The sequence below is a fragment of the Falco rusticolus genome, chromosome 1 (assembly GCF_015220075.1).
Source record: "Falco rusticolus isolate bFalRus1 chromosome 1, bFalRus1.pri, whole genome shotgun sequence".
Lineage (NCBI taxonomy): Eukaryota > Metazoa > Chordata > Aves > Falconiformes > Falconidae > Falco > Falco rusticolus.
The window spans coordinates 53,323,464-53,349,190 of record NC_051187.1 but is presented as its reverse complement, the minus strand read 5'-3'; the positions used below and the strand labels follow the sequence as shown (position 1 = coordinate 53,349,190).

At 38.5% G+C, this 25,727-nt stretch overlaps 1 protein-coding gene across 2 annotated transcripts in view; it reads right to left on the bottom strand.

Annotated features, from left to right (window-relative positions):
• The window catches only part of GRID2 (glutamate ionotropic receptor delta type subunit 2), a 730,152-nt gene that overhangs the window by 130,018 nt on the left and 574,407 nt on the right, over positions 1-25,727 (bottom strand). For both annotated transcript variants that reach the window (XR_005103041.1, XM_037379411.1), the window contains exons 10-11: positions 12,652-12,849; positions 5,146-5,458 (exon numbers count right to left, since the gene is read on the bottom strand). Coding sequence is in view for 1 of the 2 variants with exons in the window: in XM_037379411.1 (XP_037235308.1) it covers positions 5,146-5,458; positions 12,652-12,849 (511 nt within the window). In the remaining variant the exon portion in view is untranslated. The remainder of the gene's footprint in view (positions 1-5,145; positions 5,459-12,651; positions 12,850-25,727) is intronic.

Sequence of the window (25,727 nt, the reverse complement as noted above, 5' to 3'; positions counted from 1 at the left end):
TCTTACACAAAAATGAAAAGTAAAATGAAGGGAATAGGATAAGGGAGAGACAAAGCCTTTCATATAAAATGCAAAACATAGTCATTTTCTATGTAACTTCATTATTTTGTTTACATTCAGCTGAATTCTTTTAAACTAAGTAAGCTTATCACTGTATTCCTGAAGGAAAATTTGAGAGGCTGCTCTCAAAATAAAATCCTCTAGAACATTCCTCTGCAAGTTCTTGGTAAAAATTACAGAGCATTTCACTTGTCTCAAAAAATGGTCTATTATACAAAAAGGCTTGGGAATAACTCTAAATCCTGAACTTCTGCTCCTTAAATCATTGGTTTTCTCTGGTAACGGTGAGAGCAGAGTGCTCTCTAGAGTATTGCATAACAAGAGCCCATAAACTAGTAGGAAGCTGATAGAAAACCTTCAGGAGAATAAACTAGGTTCTCAGCAAGTATAAAGAGACATTGTGCCATTGCAGTGAGTTGATTCAGTTAATCTCGATGAAGTTTTTAGTAAATCCAATTTTCCCTTTGAGACAGTGCTTTGCTCCCTGTTCATATAGCTATTTTCCAACATTGGCGTGATCTAGCGAGGGCAAAGTTTGAAGGAATAGCAATAATACCAGGGCTGAAGAGAAAGAAAATGCAGTTGTACAGAACAGCACAAAAGCTGAGCAAAGACTATATAATATATCACTCAGACTGGATGAGGTAGGAAGGGACCTCTAAAAGTCATCTTCTTCAAACAGCCCCCCGCCCAAGCAAGGCCACCTAGAGCCGGTTGCCTGGTACTGTGTCCAGATGGCTTTGGAATATCTCCAAAGATAGACACTGCACAAGCAACCTCGGCAACCTGTGCCAGTGCTCAGTTAGCTGGGTGGCCCCCAACATGCTCTGCTGCATGGGGTTGTTCCTCCTCAGAGGCAGGACTTGGCACTTCTTTTTGTTGAGCTTTGTTGAATATATAATGATAGATGACTGGGGAGGAGCCAAGTCAGTGGGGAAGAGCAGTAGAGCAGCAGGACCAGTGGGGGCATGAGTGATACCCAAGACCACAACACTAATGGTGAGGACCAGTTGAAGTGTTAGGCAGGCAGAAAGCAAGACCTGTGAGGAGTGGATTGAGAAGCCAAGGGAAAATATGGAGGGAGAGAGAGAGAAAACCCACTGAAAAGGAAATCAACACCTTCTGTCCAACTGGCAAAGAGTAATTTTGAAAAGCAGCACAATACAGAACTTTTCCCACTTAGTTTTCTGAGATAAGCAAGTGGAAAAGAACAAATTCAGAAGCCTGGCACTAGATTTCAATACGACTGAAAAAAACCACAACTCCACAGTCTGAATCTACAAATTTGCTTCAATCTTTAAACATAAATACTCGGAGATAATAGATGTTATCTGAGCTATTCATGCCTGAATGAGTAGTTTAGAACCAGAAGCATTTGATTTTAGTATAACACACAGCACTGCATGGCGAAGATCACTAAAAAGTCTCTGCCTTCTTAGTGGTCATAGTATATTGCAGATTCAGTGGGTATATTGGGTAGTAAGAGAAAACGTTTCAGTGCACTGGACGTAGTTTTTTGTTTAAATGAAGGGCTTGAGTACTGAATACCCCCCCTCTCCCCTTTGCAGTTTACACACTTTTTTATTAATTAAGCTTCTCCAGTTACATTGCAGTTTTACCCTCAAAATTGTCTCTTGTAATAAAAAAAATCACATGTATCTTACAAATACAAAAATAACGTGTATAAATACACACACACATACACTGATTTCTCTAATGAATGAATATAAAATTAAAAGGGCAACTGTGAAATTCTACCTCTATGTTATGGAGTCTCAAAGGAGTATCTAGACTGGTCACTGCAACATGGGGAAAAAAATAAACAATTGAAAGCCAAGTTCAAGACCTGAGTTTAAATGATATAAGAAGCACTGACAATAAGTTTCAAACTACCTTTAAGGAAACAATTAAAAATACTTACATTTTGTGACTATGACAGTAATTATAGCGCTATCTTAAAACCTATTGGCTTGGTCTGTACTAACTCCAGTCTACAAATGATGACAGTATTTTCCTCTAATGCTTCAAAAATTGCAAAAGGTTAAAACTTGTTAATAGAATCTAATCAGAACATCAGAGTCAAGGCTGAAAGAAAACACAAAGTGACACAGTGGACCAAAGCTACTTGTTAAATCTGCAGAGTTTTTTACTCTTTCAGAAGAAACAAGCAAAAGAAGTCCTCCCTGTGTCAAACAAAATGGTTTATAAGTTTCTTAAAAGAGTGACTTGTATTTTTGCACCACAGGCCTCTTTTTGCCTTAAGAGCCTTGGCAGGTCTGGAGCCAGCCTGTGTGCTTGCAAATCTTTCCTCTAGCAGTAAAGAGTAAAGAAAGAGAAGACTACACTAGAACGTGCTTGCTAACCTCAAACAAAAAATCCAGCACTATCAAAGCAGTAGTAATCCTCAGTTCATGCAGCTTTGCTCCTGTCAGTGCAGGATATGAAAGTGTCTTTGACTGTATGTTTTGATAACAGAAATGAGTACCTTGTCATGTTTTAAATCAGCAGCTGAAAGACTTCTTAAGTGAACATGACAGTATTTGAAATGTCCCATGCTGCCACACTTAAGATATGCCAATCACAATTAATAGCAACAGATTTGCTACTCAAAACAAAAAACCCCAACCCGATCCTGCAGAGTTTATCTGCTGAATGAAGAGCTGATGAGTGAAAACAGAAGCAAAATTATCACAATAGCCAGCCTGTCAGTGGAAATTACTTTCATTTGTCTTTATTCACAAGGGTTAGTAAACAATAATGCTTCAGCTAATATAGTTTTTGTTATGTTCAAATTGAAAGTGAAACACTATTATAAATAGATCTCTTTTTTTGCACTGGATTCCTGAGGTCTTCTGAGTCTTTATGTTGAAATTCATCTACATTTCATGTATTATGGTATCAACCCTATTAAATTTGTGCCATTTTTCCTTATAGCAAATGAAGGACTGTCCTGCTTGTTGCTTGAAGGAGAGATGTATCTATAGCTTTGCCTCATTCAGTAGGAACCAAGTGAATATTTTATATTATTCTAATGGATTCTAAAGAGTTGTGCTGAAAATCCACTTGGTAGGGTGGTAAGATATCTCTCTCTCTGTGTAAATGAATTCCTCTTAACTTCCAAGATCTGTGAATTTCTTTTTCTGAAGTCCCACAACTGTTTTGGTGCTTCCAGCTTTCAAATCCCACCAGGGAGTTTTAATAATGCTGAGTTGAACCTGATGACGCTCTTACAATGGGGAGTGGATGCAGATCTCCTTGAAAAAAATTATTTTTATTTCCTTTTTACAGTAAATTCTGCTTTTTTTTTTTTTTTTTTGCCATCTGGTCCCTCTTCTTTTCATCTAATTTCTTCCTCATCTCATGCTTAATTCAAGGTTTCCCCCTAAGCCTTCCTCAAGTGCTCATTTTTACTGACTGGTCAAAACAACCTTTTCTTTGTAAGCTAACTGAGCATGGACTGAAGGGCTCCTTTGCAGGCTACCACTCTGGACCAAAGACTTAGGAAACTTTGGCACACCAGGCAACACAGGCTTACTTGGGTGGACATAATGCAAACAATTCAGATAATAATTCATGAGATTGAAGTGTGCGGTTAAATTACTTTGCCTCCTTTAAAACTTTGCTGGGCAGTCTCCTATAAAGCTTTTAGAGACTAATGATGTTGGAAGTACAGCAGGGATGCTAAGGCTAATACCAAGCAATAAACGTATGTAAAATTACTCACATTCATGCAGTAAAGAAACTAATCCACAAGTTTTAACCTAACAAGCAGACAGATATAATGAGTCTAGCTCTGTAACGGACCAACTGCTCTCTCACAGTTGGATTCCCTAAATGGTTACACTGGGAATATTTTGGACAGAAAGAAAACTTTATAAACCCACCCACATACATCCAAAAAACTTTTGTAGCTCTTAGCTAACTCCGAAGTCTTTGGTTTTCTTTAGAAAAAATCCACAACAAACATGAAACAATCTTCAGCTTTCCTCAGCTGGCCATCACTGCTCAATGAAACGATAGTTTCAAAAGTAAGGTCTCTAGGTCAATGTGTTTAAAATCATACCTCTTGTAGAAATTCTCAGCTTCAGCTTTTCTTCTTTCTTTTGGGATGTTGTTTCATATTTTATTTTCATGTATACCTTTAGCTTTTATGGATGTAATCTGATTGTTTCTAACAGGGAATAATGTAATTTCTAAGTTACAGATCAAAAAAAAATACATCTGGGAGTTTTGAGGCTGCATGCAGTGGCCATGGCTTTTTGTAGAGCAGATGCTCCACACAATTACAAATAGGTATACCTGGGGTGCAAGTAGTGACTGATGAACAATTACATAGATATGCCAGAAGGTATTTGTTTCGTTTTGTTGTCAAGCGTTATTACCTAAATCTTCTTTGTTCTCATATGAAGCTGTGCTTTCTTATTCCACTTTGCATTACAACCTTAATTTGTAGGCCAAAATTTTAAGTAGTGTGTAACAAGCCAAGATCTATAGCCCCTGATGTCTTTAGGATGCATGGTTAAAGCTCTGCCAGAAGAGGTAGATTGTGAAAGACTTGGGAATATAAACAGAATTGGGAAGAGCCTGGGCTACACCAGATGCTAGAGGGGATTGAAAAAGCATCCATGGAGACCAGAGAAGGTTGAGTCTAAACATTAGACAGGAAAACTGAGATAAATAAGAAGAGAGAGGAAAGAACATCAGATGCAATAAGACCATTTAGCACTGGTGACTAGTTCTAAACTTAGTTCAAAAGTCAAATCCCAACATTTTCTGTCTGACTGCATAAGAACAAAGCACTCGGGTTAACTATGACCAATTCTCCAGCAGATGATGAGAAATACTTCTTTTTCCCAGCAAAACATCATCTTTCTGTAATTAGACAACTACAAATCAAAACAAGCTAGCATGTAGTGCTTCGAACTTCTCACAGTTCCCACACTGAGTAGTCAAGACTCTTAGAATCCTTATAGCACAAGGCTTTGTAATGCTTCCAGTCCCTTGTGGGCTGTGGGAGGGAGGCAGGGAAGAAGAAGGTCTCTATAGTAATGGGTAGGATATATAGGTTTTCCCTCTGTCTCTTACCTTGTTGCACAAAGGATCCATACACAAACCACATGGAGTTGTAGAGGGTTGTGGAGGTCATGGATCCCATCTGAAGACGTGGGGGGTTGAGCCAGTTCAAGAGGTAGACCAATAGCCCTACTAACAGCACAGTGCCAGCTATGCATGCCCACAGGGAGAGGTCAAATGGTGCCAGGCAAGCAAACATGTCTACTGTCTTCTCTGCCTTTCGAAGCAGCACGCCCACTGAGTAGTCCATGTAACGTGTTGTGAAGTCCACCACATTTTCTCTCTCAGGGGTGATGGTTAAGGCAGAAATCCCTATATCAGCTCTCTGAGGAAAGAGGGAGAGAGAATAACATGCATAAGCTGGAGCTTCAGTAAAGATCTTTCCTCCGTGATTTATTAGCAGCTAAATTTATGAAGAAGCAGATGCCAAGGCCAAAATCTAAAGCATCATCGTGTGAACACAGAAACGTGAGTAAGGCTTGACAAGAATAGCTGTACCACCTATCTTAGTTTCTGTAAGCAAATCTCACTTGGTGAACTCGGGCACATTAGCTCTCCATATCCAAGGAATTTTCCAAGGAATCAAAATACTGCAAATACAGATAATAGCTGGAGGAAACCTACTTCTGGTCATTCTCAGCTTGGCTTTCTGAAGCCATCATTGTCATAGTGGCAAAAGGCAGACCTTTTGATTAACATTTCCAATTACAGGAAATTAGTTGCTTGACAGAGCCACCCGATACGCAAAATTTTGATGACATGATGATTGCGACAAAAGGCCACTGCACTGGAGGCACTTGAAATTCTGAAAAACTTCAATTTTAGCTGCGGAGTCTGAAGTGCAGAAGAGCAGATATTTCACACAGTTCCTTTACTATTAACTCCTCTATATCCTCCTGCTAAGCAGTTCTCGATGTCAACCTGTCCTGCAGCTACCTTGGACTTGCTTTGTGCCATTTACATTTTTTATAATTTGAAGAACCCTTTTCAGATGAGAAGAGAATGAACAGCATTCCTTGATCTTATAATTATATTTCACAGCATGTCTGGGTATTAGGTCTCCGGAGACACCAGGTACAACTACAGCAGGTGTTATTTTACTTTTCAGAGGTACAATTAGAACTGCAGTGAAAACAAGAAAGGGTATTTAAAGCAGACACATTATCACCATATTAAAAAGACCAAATAAAAAAAAGACTTTAAATTCTAGATATTTTAATATGAAAAAGAGTGCTTAAAATACTTTAAGCAGCTACTAGTTTGATTTAATCCATTCCTGTTCTGTCTAAAGCAGTATGTGGTCCTTTGGAAGGGGGTGAGGAGAGAACAAAGACTTGAAAGTAGAATGTCAAATTTTATTAACTCTCCCGAATTTCTTTCTTCTTGTCCAAAGAAGGCAGAGATTTCTAGCTCCTTAGAAATGTGATGAGAAATATTAAGTGGGAAGCTATGGCCACTGAAACTGATTAGAATCAAATTTGCAAATCATCTGGGCTCTTTTATGCCATCTGCATAACACTGCAGCCCATGGTACAAACATACCTTTAATCACAGTGCACTTCAGACTTCAGTTTTAATGATGCTACTTCAACTTTATATTAATTGTTCACTGGTTTGAGAAAGTAGCAGAAGATAGCTGGAGGCTTGATGATTTGGACAAAAGCGCATTTGAAAATACTGTTTTGCTTAAAAGCCATGAATTAGAGCTTCAGCTTTAATTTAGGGGTTAGATACTCTAGTGTCTTAAGTGAAGCAGTGTTGATGTGCACAGCTGAAAGCATGTCTTCATGAATTCACTTCATGTCCCTTTCTAACAATTTTTTGTGAGTGATGATTTAACTGTCCTTTGCACATGGGCAACAGTAATCTCAGTCAGTAATCCAAGCAAAAATTTGATTAGAATTGTCCATGGAAACATTCAGGTTGTCTGAGTCTCTATCCTCTGATAATAAAACTTCTAGTCAACCAGTGACTTGAGTGATTCACAGTATCTGCTAATGGTTAAGTCCTAGCTCCAGTGAGCAAGTTGCAAATCAGCCATCATTTGAACTGTTTTCCACAATTATGAATATAAATGTATTTTTAAAATAATTTACAAATTTAAAAGTCCAACGCTCTGTACCAATTGCTGTCAAACAGGAAAATATGGTTATATTTAATGAATAGGGTTGTTTTGGTTTTTTTCCTGAATGTATATCAAAAAGTGAAATTGGAATTCAGGGTTAAAGGAGGACACGTGGAAACACAAAGTCCTAGACTTACCCCCTGCTGTTTAACTTTAGCTGTGTTATTAAGTAGCAGCATGTTACTAAAATACTTCCTTATCACACTAGATTATTGTTATATTTGTAAGATGTTTAAAGATTCTCCACTGAAAAGCAATACATGTAATTAAAAATACTTTTGACAAATAATAGATCACTGTAGGACTGAACAACTAATAGATTTTTTTCTCTGCCTTTTCCCCCCCATTTTTTCAAAGGGAACATTTCTCCATGAAATACATTGAAGGGCACTGCATGAAAAAGCACAGTATGTGGTAGTTGTAGAAATATTGCTTCTATTTTACATCTCTGGGGAGCAGCCTCTCCAAATTTCCCAGCATTATGGTTCAACTCTGGTTGTCAGCCAGCTATGACAGAGGAACAATGTTGCCCTGATGGAAATGTTGCATTTCCTTTGTCATACTGCAGCAGCAACTGTGATATAATTATGTCTTGCAATTAAACAGTGGTAGTAAAGTAAAAAACAGAACGGAGAGAGATAAGTCCTGATTTCTCAGTACTCCTGTGTTAAGCTGTTTAAAAAAAAAAAAAAAGAAAAGTTTACACTGAAATACGACAACTCATATTCTTAACTTACTAAATTGAATCATAAACACCAGTTTACCAGAAAACCGTTTAGCACAAAACCAAGCTTAAGCTTAACAGTTGATCTACTGACGGTGAGTGTCCTTAACTACATATAGATTCTGTCAACTTTTATCAAAATTGGAAAACGCAAAAAAATGAAATGCTTGTCATTAACGTGTCAACTTGGATCCGAGAAGACATCAGCTTGAAGAAGTTAAGGTTCACTTAGAGTTTCTGAAATAGAAAGGCAAATCCATGCAATTATGTCAATATTTAGATATAAAGCTGCCAATCTGAATTATAAACATGTAAAACTCTCCACTCATTAAGTTTTTGCAGTGCCAAAATCAACCAACTATCAGCATCTTGGATATCTAACACATTTCTGATGAATGAAAATGTGACTCCTGAAACTGACTGAAAAAAAACGGCAGAGGGCATTATTTTTCTTTATGTGACCTGCTTAGAAATTTATGTTCCTTAAAAGCAGTTCTCCTGAGGTCATTGTAGAGCAACATTACCAGAATCAGAAAATCCAAACTACATGACCAACTGGATCTGATAGCATTGTTACTGGTGTCACAGAACCAACTCCATCAGCAAAGCCTAGAAATCCCTGAAATGTCCCTATGGTATTGCTTAAGCAAGCACATCTCGTACACACAGGAAGCTATCTGAGATGATTCCTGTGGTTCATGATCAAGAAAAAAGAAAATAAATGAATCTACTTAAAATTGCTCCTGTGAGGCCTTTCATTTTATCCATTTTCAATGTTAAATCAAGTTTGAACAAATGCTGGAAGCAATAAACCATAGCCCTACAAGTTATGCAGTTATTAATATGGACATGCAAAAATTAATTAGAGAGACATTTTTGCTCAAGTTAACACACATACATTCAAATAATTCTCCTTTTACTCGGCTATTATTTTTTCTAGTCACTTTGTCCTTCCTGTGTGCTTTCTTCCTTCTTATGCTACTCCCCTTAGGAAGATGCATTAAAAAAAAAGAGCCTCATAAGTCTTGCAGCTTCTCTTAGAAATGTTTAGGCATGTGTTTCGTTTTCCTTTTCTGATGAATCTAAGTGGAATCAGGCAGTTCTCCCTATGTCATTTACTCTGTGATGGCTCCTCATTGGAAAAAAAGTACTAGCAACCGGGGTAGCAAGGTGAAATGTGGGAAATAATGGTTGATGGATATGAATATCACTGAGAAGTCCAGAGCCATGCTGGAAAGCCTACTGTCCTCCCCCAGAAGCAGCATTAACCACATCTCTTGCCTGTCACACAGGCTCATCCCTCTGGTAATGTGGACTTCAGGGCAACTAAAGGAAGTGCTGTGAAAAGACAGATAATTAACCGCAAGAGAAAGATTTGTGGTAAAGCACTGCTCCTCTGAGATGGTTTTAGCCTCTCCACAGAAAGCTGTTCTCTGAACTGATCCTGTTTGCATGCTGAAGCTCTGTGGGATGCGCTAAAGGCTCTGGTCATTTGACAGGAGAGGGACAAGAGCACTGGGTGCTTCTCTCAAAGAGCATTAATCCTCCATAGACCTTCTGGTTCAGGTGCTCAGCAAACAGAAAGCATTGCAAAGCGTGGTTACATTCAGCTTATTTTGACAGGCGGTGGTGTATGGAGCAAGGGGGTACCTAATGTGGGTCTTGACAATCAAAGGAAGGGAGATTTGAATTAGTTTCCAAAGTCAAATTAAAGACCCGTTGCTTTTACTTGCTGATTCCAGCTTCTATTTTAGCAGCCAACAGGGATCTTGTTTTCAAAGCTGGAACAGAGTGAACTTGGCATAGTGTCAAGTCTGTGAGGCCAGCTGTGGACCTAGGTCATGTACTTGGCACTGCAGGGTTTCTGCCCTGCACTGCAGCTCAAGCAGGGCTGCTGCAAATGAGAACAGTCCAGGACTGCCCTCACTGACACCAGGACCTGCATCAGAGCCCGCTGCATGGTGAATCAGGTTAATGCAAACAGTATATGCTGATCTTGAACACAGAAAATATGTGCTTGCTACAGCAACTGCCAATTCATATGGCACATTTTCTGTAGTAGCCACAGACATCCTTTTTAATGAGATGCCCTCTGCAACTATCCAGAAAGAAGGTTGTAGTGAGGTAAGTGTTGTCTCTTCTCCCAAATAACAAGCGCTAGGACAAGAGGAAACGGTCTTGATTTGCACCAGGAAAGGTTTATATTGGATATTAGGAAAAATTTCTTTACTTGAAAGGGTTATCAAGCACTGGAACAGGCTGTCCTGGGAAGTGGTTGACTCACCATCCCTGGAGGTACTTAAAGGACATGGTTTAATGGTGGACTTGGCAGTGCTAGGTTAATGGCTGGACTTGATGATCTTAAAGGTCTTTTCCCACCTAAATGATTCTGTGATTCTATTTGCTCAAAAAGAGAAGGGAGCTATTTTCCATTACCCTTGAGTAGGACTTATCTTTCACTAAATACATGGTTTCCGACTCATTTCTGGCTCATGCACTAACAGGCAAAAAGCACTCCCTCTGTTCCTGGATTTCCTCCACATCTTGGTCAGACTATCGTGTAAGATGTGGTTGGGAAAACAAGGAAACACTGTGTTTTAAACAGGTTAGACATTTAATTTAAAATTATTCTCTGCTCCTCTGCTTCCTCTTACAAAGTTGCTAAGCAGATAGATATCTGAGTTCTGGGAGCAGAACACAGTTCACAGTAAATAAGAAATCAGCCTTTCAAGAACAGCTTGTACTTGGTAAGGGGTAGATATGCGCTGGCTGCTTGCCCAGAGGTTCTCTTTTGCCTTAAGAGAGACAAAGAATGGGAGAGAAGGACACAGTGAACCTTTACTACTAATTATGTAAGGGGTAAGGAAGATAAAAAAATTATACACTGCCATAGCATTGGGAAAACATACTTTCTGAATTCCGAATGCAGCTGTGTTAACACTTCACGCTTTCTAACTGTACAGGAAGATTTCATATTCATTAAGACTCATTTACAGCAAAATTGAGGCAGACTGGTAAATCTGTTCCACTCATGACATCTATTTACAGTTCAAGATGGTTACCATCTTAAGTGTAGTATTAGAATTATATGAGTCCCTGCCTACTAAGGGGACAAGGACACTATACATATTTTTCAGTGAACCATTTGATTTATTTCAGTTGTTATGAGTTCTGCCTTATGAATCATTCATTCCAAATAAATAAAAGATGTTCCAGGCCCTCTTCCATCTCCAGAGCCATCTAGGACTAAGACCCCTTCAGCTCGTGTTATGCAGTGGCCAGCTGAGTCCTTTGCTGAGTACTGTAGAGAGCAGGGTATAATATAACATCAGATTTAAGGAGCAGAAATAATGGTAAAAATAAATCAGTAGGCCATTGTGGTGCTACATCTCATACTAGACAAGGGACTTTTAGTTGTTAAAGTTTAGAAGATGGAGGAAAATATACTTTTTTAAGTGACTGCAGCTTACCATCTATGATCACAACATTCTATCTTCCAGCTACATAAAGGCATAGGGAGACGGCAGAGGAGGTTTATCTCTACCATGTAGATGTAGGAACCATGCCAGGAGTATGGCACGTGTGGCTGTTTTGCAGTCCAACAGACTTCCTGATACTCAGGAAGGCAGAAAAGGTTAAACCTATCTCTAATTTTTTTTCTCACAAGGATTGGGTTTTTTGGAACTTTTTTCCTTTTATTTTTTTTCCCCTTTACTGCAAGACTTGTTTTTCAGCATTTTTCTAAATTTTAGCTGAAGTATTTAATGATTAGGTCCTGTATCTGACCACATTAGTCCTTATTCTTTGCTGAGAATATCAATTAAACAACACCTGCAGATTTGGAAAAGCACTTCCATAAGCAACCAGTAAGTTATATGCGTGAATATGTACTGCAGTTATTTAAGGAAAAACAACAAGTGTAGGTCTCTATAGCTGTAAAATCTGCCTCTACAGGTTAACTAAGAACAAATAAAATATGTATGTTCATGGCACAAATGAGACATCAGCAGAATAGAGTCTGCATAGCCCTTTCTCGCAAGATGATAAGATGCTAATGGGGGAATATAATGGCACAATTATTTGGTTTAATTTATTTATGATACAATATTGAACACAATGTAAAATTAAGTAGACTAAATGGTTTATTAATTACAGAATACAGAATATACTACTCTTGATTCGTATGTCTACATAATGGGTTATTATGTATCAATAAAACATTTCCTGTTGATTATATACTTCATGTATTCATCACACCAACATTTTTCTAAGTGCTATATATTATTTATGTAATATATCACTAATTACTGCAATACCAATTTTTCCTCTTTCAAACAGCCTCTTCAACTCATTTGTGTCAGGTCTTGCCAAATTAATTAGGATGCTGTGCATCCCATTATTTGACTATATTCAGATTTCATACTGCTGTACTTTCGTTGGAAAAAAGAGATTGCCCGGCTGCTTGAAGAGTTGCCAGCAAGTACTATTTCCAGCTTTTTCTTTAATGCCCAATGCACCTGGGCATACTACAAATGCTGGCGACGGGCAATGAACAAAGTGCTATCAATGACTCATGAAAAAAAGGTTACTGGCTGATGCGAACATAATATACCACATATTATTTAGCTCTGTCACATGACCTTATTTAATATGTTATTAATAACCTTACCTTAAATACGAGTTCTCCTATCAGTCCGTTCCATGACCCATCATCCTGAGGACTCCCATACTTGTGATCGGGTGCAACATAAATTTCGTATTTAAAGCCGAGGTAAGTAGCTAAGGCTTCCAACACGTCTATTGAGAAACCTTGATACTTCTTCGGTTTTCCCAGAACATTTTCAGACACCATGACAAAGGGCTCTTCCTAAGTAGAAAACAAAGGAGTCAACTGTTAGTAAAGCAATTACATGTCACATTTGAGTGCTGTTTTACTGAAAAGTAAAGGAGGAACTATTTAAATCCTACAAGACTTTGGCAGTGGTGCCTCCTGCATTCTGCAAAATAGTATTTTATTATCTGTTTCCTTCAACTGAGAAATTTTATTCTCTATTATGTATTTCAGAAGCAAACCTCCTATTGTAACACTGCAACTGAAATGCTTTTTGGTGATGCCTTCTGACCGCACTTATGCCTGGCAGAGCAGACACACACTACATGTCTGTCCATAAATATGGAGGATTCTACAGTGCTGCCAGTTTCCACTGACTGGGAAAACACGGAATCTCACAAACACAGCTACTAATTCACACTGTCAGGAATGAAAAACATGGCAAGATAGGCCATACTGCAGAAACATGCATTTCTCTTGTCCTTCTATTATAATCTGAATATAAACTAGTTAATTTTAAATACTTCTATCCAAAAAGTATGCATTTGGTTAGTTTAAGAAGAATCAATGATGGGACTTAAGTCTGTCCATAAGAACAACTGGTGAATATTCATCAAAAAGATGACCATAAGAGGATAGAAGTAGATACTGAAAGTTGGAATTGGTTGATACGATTTCCAAACTATGCTTTGCTTTTCCTTTTTCCCAAGATCTGTAACTGTTTTCTCTATTTTTAAATGAATATTTCTAATAACATTGCAGAAAGAAATGATTTTTTGGCTAACTTTAATTTCTTTCCCCCCTTCCTTCTTTTTCTTTATGTTGAGTATTTGATTTCTAGAAATTCTCCTTGATATCTTTGAAAATGAAACACAAAAAGAGATCATATTTCTAAGCACAAAAAATATGTATTTGCCATAGATGGATCTCAATTCTGTTTGTTCTTTATTTTTTCTGAGAACACCTGTCTGATCTACCTAAGTAGATCAAAAGTATCAAATTTCCCCAAAAAGCATGAGGGCACTGTAACACTGTTGGGTTTGTTTTTTTCTTTATTTGTGGTTTGGGTTTTTTTTTTTGTTTTTTTTTTTTTTAGTATGCTACATTTCCTCTTTTTTAATTCTTTACATGATGCTGAAATTTAGTATGAGTTTATCAGGAACGTCTATTCTGATGTGCAAAGTTACTTCTGGTTTGTCATGGCTTGGCCATAATGTGTACATGAAACCACTTCCTGACCACTTGCTCCCAGTCTGTACAAGCATACAGAAGAATACAGAATTGATTTTCTGTAGTAGTTGTAGCCCAAAGTTTGGTTGTATTTGCAGTGGCATTTTTTTGGAGTGTTTAAATGATTTTTTTTTTTTTTAAATTATTCTACTACTTATCTCTGTTTGAATCTGAAGCCAAAGTACTTTTCACATATTTTTCACTAATAATTCACTAAATATTTTTGGTTTCTATGTCACAGTGTATGAACAGGTATCACTGCATTGCAGGCCGGATGTTCTCGGAATAAGAAAGCATCATTTGTAAATGCTTGAGTTAACATTCACAAAGATAGCTATATGCTGAGGATGCTGCCAAAGAAACAAGGATGCAACCAGACTGCACTGGCAGGGTGTTCTTTTCTGACTACAAGAAATCCAGAAAAAAACCCCACCCCCCCAAAACTAAAACAAATCCCAAACCCAACCAAAGAACCCCCTCCCCCCAGAAAATAAAAAAGCAGAAGAGTTGACTGTCTCAAGTTACTATTTCTCAGTTGTCAGATAAAATTTCTTTTTTCCAAATTATCCAAGATCAGCCAAATGGAATAAAAATGGAGGACAGCAAGTGCAAGTGAATTTTTAAAGTAATTTTCCAGTGCCTGGGTTCCAAGACCATTGAAGGAGTTGAGACTAAGTTGATGAAAGCCTTTCCTAAATGAAAACAGAGTGAATTCAGCTTTGTTGATGACTTGGATGAGAGATTCCCTACATACAGACTCAAAACTACTGGAAAAAAAATGTTCCTTAAAAAAGTAAAAAATGTAGTTTATCAATTGAAGCACATTATGCAAAACATTCTAAAGATTTGTGTGTACAAAAGATGTTTTAGAAGTTGATAATTTTCATATTAGAAAGGATTTATTCTTATCACTTCTAAGTTATTACAAAATAGTTGTTCATAAACTGAATCTTTATTCAGTTAGTTAAAAAGGAATTGCTAATTGTATTGATTTAAAACAGTTTAAAATGCAGTTTATCATGACTAATTTCAGTCTTCTATTAAGCTAGGTAATATTGTTCGCTGTTGAGAGATTTATAAAAAAATCCAATGTCCAATGTGCTACATATTTAATGAAATATGAATAGTTAAATAGCTTTATGCAAAGCAACTAACACTTCCCAATTTCTGTTGACGCCTGGAGCAGCAAAATATTTAATCATATTCTAAACAAAGCAAAACAAATCTATTACTATGTTTTTTGTGATTGTTTGAATTTCTCAGAAGTCATTGAAAGAGGACAAAAACATTTGTCATGATTTTTTTCCCTCCATAAATTCTGCAGGCTGAAACTATGCCAACTGTCCTTGGAGGACTGGGAGGGTATTATGGGAGCTCCTATGGAAAGACATATACATCCTTACAATATGTACATTAAAATGATTGTCTCCAATCCTTGGGAAAGCAGATCTTGTAGAAAAAAAATACACAAACCAAAACCAGCCAATACATTTCTCACCTACTGAACAGAAAAATAATAAGAACAAAAAATAAGCTTGTAGAAAGCAGGTGTCAAAAAATGACAAGTTAATTGATGAGTCTGGAAGTGGTAAAATGTACCTGGATGATGAAGCTGCTATTCAACCCCAATAAATTCAAGAAAATCCTGATATACTTTCTCTCCAAAGCAAGTGGTAATTCTAACTATCTGAGCTGGTCTTTCTCAGAGAAGCCATACAATCACCATCCTTGGAGATCCTCAGAACTCACCTGGACACTGTCCTGAACAACCTGCTCTAACAACCCTGCTGAAGGACATTCAAGGGTCCCTTCAAACCTAAATTGTTCCAGGATACAGTGAAGCAATCCAAGGAAGGCCACTGTTCCTGCTTCTCCTTTTCTTCCACTTTTGGAGGCACCTCTCTAGGGGACTGATGAGCTTTTGTGGGGCAAGAGCAGACTCCACAGCCTGTAAAGTCAGGGAAGTCTGCAAAAGCAAAGAAGTCATAACATACATGACTGAGGAGGGGGGGGGGGGGGGGGGGGGGGGGAAAGGAAATTAACGGATTGCTCTCCCGTAACAAATCTTGGTTTTGCAAGACAGATGATTTGCCTCACTGGGCCCCATAGCCATCAGATACATTTAGAGTATGGCTTTGCATCCAACCTCAATGGATATCCTTTAAGAGAGGAGCCACTTTCTTTCTACTTTACCCCCAGTGTGACTCCTTGCCAACTGAACGCAGGGCTATGAAGCCCACAATAAAGGCCTCTGCTCAAAATTGCTCCACAGTTACCACTGTCTGGTTTCTTTTCAGGATCTAAGCTATGCTGCTCGGATACAGAGGAGGATGGGTTTAAGACTCGATGTGGATCCAAAGGATTTTACAGAGTGTTGTGGATTAACCCTGGGAGACAGCTAAGTACCACACAGACAACACTACCTGCAGCAAAATGAAAGTCAGCAGCAAACAGGTAAAGTTTATATTGGATGAAGCTGTGCATATTTCTTTTTACAACTGTAAGAATGCAAAGTCTGGTTCCAGAGATGATTACCCTCTGAGCAAGAGAAGCTGCAAAATGCTATCAGACTATCACATCTTAGGAAGGCTAAAAGCCAACCCAAGATTAAGGCAACAAGGCATAAAAAAACGAAAGTGTTGGAAAGATGGAGTGATAGTACAAGTACGTTGTACAAGAAGCTCACAAAACCACTTGTCTCCATTAATTTACCTATTACCATTGGGTTTATAATTATTTTAAGGAAGAAGCTACACATAAAGCTTGACATAGGTTAACAACATGCTACACATTAAGACTGATATAATTTAACATCATCTACCAGAGCAGCTAGCTACCTTCTACATGCAATAGGTCTGCTGATGCTTGGTTCCTTTATTGAAGTAATTCTACTATACAGCCATCACAAATCTACTCAACTTTTGTCAGATAAGTTGACCTAATTGCCAGGGGTCCAGACAAGCGCTGAAGTAAAACTGTACAAGCAGAAATGAGAGAAGTACGTGCCCTTTATTGTATCCGGGAATGGTTAAGCAGCTCAGGCATCTTACCCAAACCTATTCTCAGATGTTCAACTCAATATTATTTGAGCACATTTAAATGAATTAGGGTTTACCACTGGAATACTTGGTTGAGTAAAAAGAGTTATCACCGTTTTCCACATCCAGAACTGAAATGCACAGATGGAATGACTTGTAGAGCTGAGAAATGAATCCAAATGTGGTGGGTCAGGGATAATCACCTTAACCATAGAATGTTTTCCCTCTATCTTATTTTAATGCTTTAACCAAATGTACTTATCTATCTATCTATCTATCCATCTGTGTTGTGATGAACCATGAAAGTAAAAGCAGGAAAACCAATAGTGGAAGGCAAGCAGTAAAAGAGAACAAAGCAAGGTGGGATCCAAAACTGAGATGTCTAGACCCAGGGAAAGAAAAGTCTTCCTCTTGAAAGAACTGCCTGACAGGGTAAAACTGCAAGTGGACAGAGATGGTAATGTGCCCTGGTCCAGGAAGAACTGCTAGCAGGGCAATATAGGCACAAAAAGGATGGTCACACATTCAAAACCCAGCTCTTAACCTCCACCCTGAATTTTACACAGTGGGAAGCAGGGTACAGAGAATTTATTTTGTATTATTTTAAACATATCAGTGGAAATCAGACATTGAAAGTACAGAGCTTGAAACAGTCTAGATTCAAGATTAGTAGAAAGAAATGCTGCCCTTCATTGCTTTTTCCAACAAGATAAAGGGCTAACAGTTCTGCCTATTCAGGACTTAGGCCCTGGTGCACATAAAACTGAAATAACACAAGGCTCTGAAAGTACTTCAAAAGTCCAATATTACAAATAAAAAATATAGTTTTTATCTACTCTGATTAAATTCTCAGACATGTGACAATAATTTGGACATAATAGTCTGGAGTAATGTTTTTATATCCTTTACTAGACCACCTAATAAATTAAAAATAAGAAAGAAGAGAAAAGCTTTTGGCCAGGGAAGACCTTCATATTTGAAAACAGAAGCAGCAATACTTGAGCTAAAGAGCAGAAAAGAACAATCATTCTGAGTTTAACTTGGTTATGTTAATTAATCAGACAATCAAAGAGAAACATTGGTTTGTAACTGTGCTACAGAGGTGGGTGATAAAGTCAAGTGATAAATTCAGGCCTTAGAGGAGGCAGGGAGGGAGAGCAAGAGAACAATTGCTTGTGAAGCATTCAGAGACAACTTTATATAGGGAAAAAGTATATCCCTGAACCCAGAGTCTCTATTCAGGATGATTTTTAGCAGCCAGTAGAATAGTGACTTTAAATTCCAAGTTTTAATAGTCATCTTTTATTTCTTCAATGAAAATCAGGTTTTAGAAGATTTGGTATTTTTGTATAGATTCCTTCTTTTTGGACAAATTACAGAAAACTCTCTTGAAAAAACAGAAAAAACGTCATTCAAATCTTCAAGACAGCACTCTAAATACATGACAGCAAGAAAAAGTTGCATTTGGTGGCCTGTTTACAATGAAGTGGTGGTCTCAGCCCAGCTGTTAATGATTTTACATGCACACCACATCATCACAAGATCAATGAATGGGCAGCAAGGCAGATTTTCTCTGTAATTACAAGGGTGGATTCTGTGGCTTTAAGTACTGAGACTTATTTCAGGATAGAAGCTATATGGAGGCATGATACACTGCTCTGCTGCACTCATGTAAAGAATCTTGCTTGCTTTAAAGTTAAAAATGTTAAAAATAATTCTAGAACAAACTTTATAAAAAAGTAAAACAGTATGTTTGGGACTATTCTGCTCAGCTGAATCCTCTTTTCCTAATAGTATAGGCAGAAAAAACTTCCTACCCAGGAGGCTATACAGAAATTATTAAGTGAACAATAAGTACAAGTAGCTTGTGGGATCAGAGAAATTGATCACTGCTGGGATTTTACAGCACATGTTAGAGCTTGACTCTAAAACTGCAGATGGATGGCCTTCCATGCTTCAAGTATGTTTGGAAGAGAGTTTTGAAATTAGGTAATTATATGGTGTTTAGAATTCATAAAGCATGTGAAAATGACCTCTGTGTCTACTCATCAGAAATTTCTGAACACACTGGAATATAATACCTTAATAGTGACACTCTATTCGTTAAATGGGACTGTATTAATTAAATCTTCCCTTCTTCTCTACTGAAATTAGAAAGAGAGAGGATGAAACAGAAGTTGGAAATAAAGCTCAGTTGTGGGCAAGTCTGTCAATCTGTGCTCAGCCCTGACTCTAGAAACAGCGGAGAGACACATTAAATGATTCACATAGCCCAGGCAGAGCCTCAGCTATCACATGAAGTAAATATTCACTGTGACACTTTAAAACTCCCATTACCTGCAAATACTAAGAAACTGCTCCCAAACCTGACATTCACTGATTACCAGATCTCGCAACTCCCTCCCAATGACTGCTGGATGACCAAGCACAGCCATTATAACCAACAAGAAGCACTAAGTTTCACAAGCCACAACCAAAACATTTTCAAGCAGAGGATGCTATTGTATTGTTGCTAGGTATAATTACTTCTTTCTTGACTCATAAAATAATTAACCCCCCACTTTTATATGTTAGCTATTTTGCATTTCTTCCCCCAAAAGATTTCGGTGAAATATGCATCCCCAAATACTTAATTTCCTCAAGTGCTTTATTGACCACTGTTTTGGCTAGGAACAGCACAGCAGCTTGTTACTTTTAATTGAACTGCAACGTACATTACTTCATGTTAGAATCAATGACCAAAATTTATTTGAAATGTTTCATTCTCTCATTACAGAAATTCTCCCACTAGCAATGGTTATGGAAGTTGCTGCAAAACGTAACACAATCCCCACTCCTTAATAACACTAAAACAAAGGTGCAGGTTTCAAACCTACAAAATCTTAGATAATTAAGGTATTATAGTCATTATATACAATATATCTAATTGTGCCAACAGGCTGTATAACAGCATTGGTATCAAACCCCACTGGTCTCAGATCCTGTGCTTTTCAAGCAGACTGATTAGAAAGTCAGTTGTACTAACAGAAAAGTTGCCTTGTCTGCAGCAAGAAGCTAGTTCATGTCTAGAAAAGGTGAATACAATGTAAAGGGAAGGTGATTTTACAGTTGGCCTTTGTTTACCACTGTCTTTATGCATCTGTTTAGTCTCTTTTTTTTTTAATGACAGTTTTATTGTCATCTTCAAGAAGACATGAGTTTGACCTTTCAGTTACAGTACTTTCAACAATATTTTTTTCTGCTGAATGAAACGGTGGCTTATGGATTTCTTATGTTATTTAGTTGAGTGCTATTTAAAAGAAACAAAGAAAAAATGTTATCCCCCCTCCTCAGTACCTCCCATTAGTCTGCAACAGGATTAAGGCTTTCAAAGCGATGTATGGCAATGGTGTACTAGGACCCAGCCAAGCTTTGTATATTGATTTTAATTCACAATAACTTAATGCACCTGATATAAGTATAATGGCTCAGAAAGAGCTATGATAGGAATATGGATTGAGAGTGGAATTGACTGGAGTGTTTTAGAGTATGTCTAAACAGCACAATGTTAGCTTTAACATAGCTAGCTCAGGTACTGGAATTAGAAAAAGCGTAGTATGGGTATATTAACCTGCTGGGAGCTGCATTATACCTCTTCCAGCAGCCATGTAAGAGCTTCTATTCATATAACAAATTCACATAATACTTCATGACATTGCGCTGTCGTGCAATTCACCTCCTTTTCTACCTTGCATAGTATGGAGGGATATTACAATCAGAGTAAGAACAACTTTCTGTTTAAAAGCCAAGTTTCCTGTGTGCTCTGGGAACTACCTGAATGCAAATATGCCCACAGAGCAGCTGGGTAAGGGTCAGTGAGAAGTTCAGAGCTAAGGAGCCTTGAGAGGTAGCCCTTGACATACAGATGAGTTAGGTTGGTCCTCCCGGGTTTGGCGTTGCACCTACCTTGCTGTCAAACTGTGGCCCTAGCCAGGTCCCAAAACATTTCAATTCCTTGATATTAATCTCATCTAGTATATAGCACCTGCTACTTCAGAAAAATGGGTTGGGAAAATTAATTGAAAACAAAAGGGGCTGGCTTTCCCAGCAGGCTCTGAGATTAAAGCTTGTAAAACAAATGATCGCAGTAAGCATATGCAGTGTGAATAACCATAAGGTTTATGACCTACCTGTTTTAATACAAGCTAGGTAGCTCCAAGGGACATAAAACAACTATTAAAAGTAACCTATTCCCTGTCAGTGGCAATCTCAATTTAGCAGTTCTATAGGTGTGCAGGGGGAAAAGAAATTGAAAGAAAGGCTCTGCTGCTATCAAGGGATATTACCTTCTGTTATAGACTCATAGAAATGTTTGGAAAAGACCCTTTAAGATCGTCCAGTCCAACCATTAACCTAACACTGCCAAGTCCACCACTAAACCATGTCCTTAAACACCACATCTACAAGTCTTTTAAATGCCTCCAGGGGTGGTGAGTCAACCACTTTCCTTGGCAGCCTGTTCCAATGCTTGACAACTCTTTCAAATGAAGACATTTTTCCTAATATCCAATCTAAACCTCCCCTGGTGCAACTTGAGGCCATTTCCTATTCTGCTGTCGCTTGCTATTTGGGAGAAGAGATCCACCCCCACCTGCCTACAGCCTCCTTTCAGGTAGTTGTAGAGAGCAATAAGGTCCCCCCTGAGTCTCCTTTTTCTCCAAGCTAAACAACCCCAGTTCCCTCAACAACTTCGCATAAGACTTGTGCTCTAGACCTTTCATGAGCTTTGTTGCCCTTCTCTGGACACGCTCCAGCACCTCAAAGTCTTTCTTGCAGTGAGGGGCCCAAAACGGAACACAGTATTCAAGGTGTGGCCTCACCATTGCTGAGTACAGGGTCGCTCCCTTGGTCCTGCTGGCCACACTGTTTCTGACACAAGCCAGGCTGCTGTTGGCCTCCTTGGCCAGCTGGGCACACTGCTGGCTCATGTTCATCTGGCCACCAGGCAGCACCCCCAGGGCCTTTCCCACCAGGCAGCTTTCCAGCCAGTCTCCCCAAGCCTGTAGCGTTGTGTGGGGTGGTTGAGAACCAAGCGCAGGACCTGGCACGGAGCCTTGTTGAACTTCATACAGCTGGCCTCGGCCCATCGATGCAGCCTGTCCAGACCCCTCTGCAGAGCCTGCCTGCCCTCCAGCAGATCAACACTCCCCTGCAACTTGGTGTCTGCTGCAAACTTACTGAGGGTGTGCTCGATCCCCTCATCCAGATCATTGATAAAGACATTAAACAGAACTGGAGTCAGTACTGAGCCCTGGGGAACACCACTTGCGACCAGCTGCCAGCTGGATGTAACTCCATTTACTACCACTTGTTGGACTCAGCCGTCCAGCCAGCTTTTTACCCAGCGCAGAGTACACCCGTCCAAGCCATGAGCAGCCAGTTTCTCCAGGAGAATGCTGTGGGAGATGGTGTCAAAGGTATTACTGAGGTCTAGATAGACAACATCCACAGCCTTTTCCTCATCCACTAGACGGGTCATCTTGTCATAGAAGGAGATCAGGTTTGTTAAGCATGTTGTTATAATGTTTGCAGGCAGAGGAAAATGGAATTTTCAGACAGAATGCCTCCTTGGGGGAGAAGCAAGGCAGGTGACTGAGGGCAAAAGGCAAAAGGCACTTCAGGAACCTTATTTTCTTCCATCTTTGTTTATGGGTCATCATTCTTAGTCTCCAAGAAAGAAAAGCAGAAATTCCACTTCTTTCTGCTTCATTGCTTTAATACTGGCACTTTCCCTGCAATGATAAACTTTTTAGCAGAACCTGTTGTAATCACACAGGGTGTAATGGTTTGAAACTAAAAGAGGGTAGATTTATACTAGATATAAAGAAGAAATTTTTCACTATGAGGGTGGTGAAATGCTGAAACAAGTTGCCCAGAGAGGTGGTAGATGACCCATCTGTGGCGACATTGGACGGGGCTCTAAACAACCTGATCTAGTTGAAGATGTCCCTGCTCATAGCAGGTGGGGTTGGACTAGATGACCTTTAAAGGTCCCTTCCAACCCAAAGTATTCTATGATTTTATGTTTCTATTCTATATTAAAGATTAAGTTTTCTCATTAGGCACCCAAGTATATTAAGTACATTGATGTGCATGAACCGATGGCATGCTGTCTGCATGTGTGGAAGGGAGAGGTAGTGTTGAAATATGGCCAATATAATGGCAGACATAAGGATACAGAGGTCTGGAAGGGATCAGCATCCCAGCTGACTAGCACAGTGTAGAAAGTTTTGGTTTAATTCAGCTTATGGCACTAATATGTATTCTGGAAGTTTGTGCCTGTGCAGTAAGCTAGGACTGTACAGGCAGTTTCAGGAGGCACAACTAAGGAGCAACTTTTATGCTGAAATGCTGAATGGGAGCGCAAGCTAGAAAAATAGTAGGTGCTATTTGCTATTCAGGGTAAGAGGGAGAAAGACACATATGAAGGCTTCTCTTGAATGTTCATAACGATTATAACTGCCACATAATGCAACTATTACCGACTTTCAGCCTTCATGTTTCTATCTGCCTGACAGCATAAGCTAAAAAGTAGGGAACTTCAGGGAAAAGGTGCCTCATTGTGGAATCCCCAGCACTGTCTCCTTGCTATCTAACAATACCTGGCTCAGCTGAAGTATAAATGTCTTTCCTTATTTTCTAAAATGAAAGGCTTAGCACTGCAATAAAAGTGCCTGGTTTTTATAATTAAATTGTTTCTAACTGGTACTTTCACAAGAGGAAATTTTTACTTAAGAAGCAATATAAAATGCATTATATAGAGTCTGGGCATAAAAATACTATTGCATTTCTTGCATACCCTATATTTAAAAATACCCAAATTACAAATAATTCTAACTAAATTTTCTGATCAGAGTCAGGTCAATATAAACTGCTCCTGCAACCCCCTCTCCTTCATTTCTAATTCTCTATACTTGTTACTATGTTCTTTTATTCCAATAATTCCAACCTGTTTTATTTTATTTGCCTAGAAATAGATATGGTTTCATGGAAATGCAAGCTTGAAAGAATCTCTAAAACCTTATTTCTTTCCTCTGACTCAGGATAAATCTACCTAAACTAAGCAAGATAAACATGAACCTACTCTTCCTGGACAGACCTCTGACAAAGCAGAGTCCACAGCCTTCTTAAAACAGAATGATTAAGTATTCTAAGCATTAGAAAGTGTAATAGGAGCTCTGAGAACTACACTTACCTTGTGATGGGAAACATTTCCTGCAACTATTAATAGTCTGTTTATCCTTAAAATCGTTGACAAAACTTGACCATCCAAAACACAATTAAGTTCCGTTTTTTATTTTAAAGATATGAAAATAATTTTTAGGAGAGTAAAAGGCTATTCAAATTGTCAGCACACATCCCAATCCATTTAAAAAAATCCTCCTTACATTAGGAATGAGCAAACTATTCCTAAAAGCTGTAAAAGTGAATAGTTGGGGTTTTTTAATGTAAGAACTTCAGTTTCAATAACTGCTTGTCCAGAATCATGCCCTGAAATCTGAATTCAAGTTTCCAAATTGGAAAATTTGCTCCATGAAAAGATATTCCAATACCAACTGACTTTTCCATATGTGACAGCCAGTCTTATCATGCATATCTCACACAGAATGACACGTTTTATGTCATCAAGCAGGGTAACTATGAAGAATAGTAAATAGTAAGCCTAATCCTGTCATGCATCATTGCTTCTGATGACTTAATTCTTTTACCAATGAAATGAACACCTCTACCACTGTTGCTATAATTTACCACCATTTCACTCAACATTTTTCTTGATGTGTTTGTCTATAAAAGATCCATTCTTTCCAACTTTCCTTCAGATTTTGTCCTGGTTTCGGCTAGGATAGAATTAATTTTCTTCCTAGTGGCTAGTACAGTGCTGTGTTTTGGATTCAGTATGAAAATAATGTTGATAACACACTGATGTTTTAGTTGTTGCTAAGCAGTGCTTACTTTAAGCCAAGGACTTTTCAGTTTCCCAAGCTCTGCAATTGAGCAGATGCACAAGAAACCAGGAGGAAGCATAGCCAGGACAGCTGACCCGAACTATCCAAAGGGATATTCCATACCATAGAACATTATACTCGTTATATAAACTGTGAGGTGTTGGCCAGGGGCTGCTGATTGCTGCTCAGGGACTGGCTGGGCATCGGTCAGTGGATGGTGAGCAATTGTATTGTGCATCACTTGTTTTTTATTCCTCTCTCTCCCTCTCCTCTTCATTACAATTATTATTGCTGCTGTTATTATTATTATTATTCCTAGTTTATTTCAATTATTAAACTGTTCTTATCTCAACCCATGGGTTTTACTTTTTCCTGATTCTCCTTCCCATCTCACCAGGGGCATGGGGAGGAGGGGGAAGTGCACGAGCAGCTGCATGGTACTTAGTGCCTGGCTGGCGTTACACCACAACAAAGATGGGTATGGGCAGCCAAAAGGAAGAGAAATCAAGACACAGGGATTCGTTGCTGCCTAGGAAATTTTGAATTCTTTACAACTACCATGGAATATACTAAAATTTCAAGGCTTTCTGAAATATTTTAACTACTGCACACATAGTATATACTATATACATTACTGAGTTATAGTATACAGATTTTATGA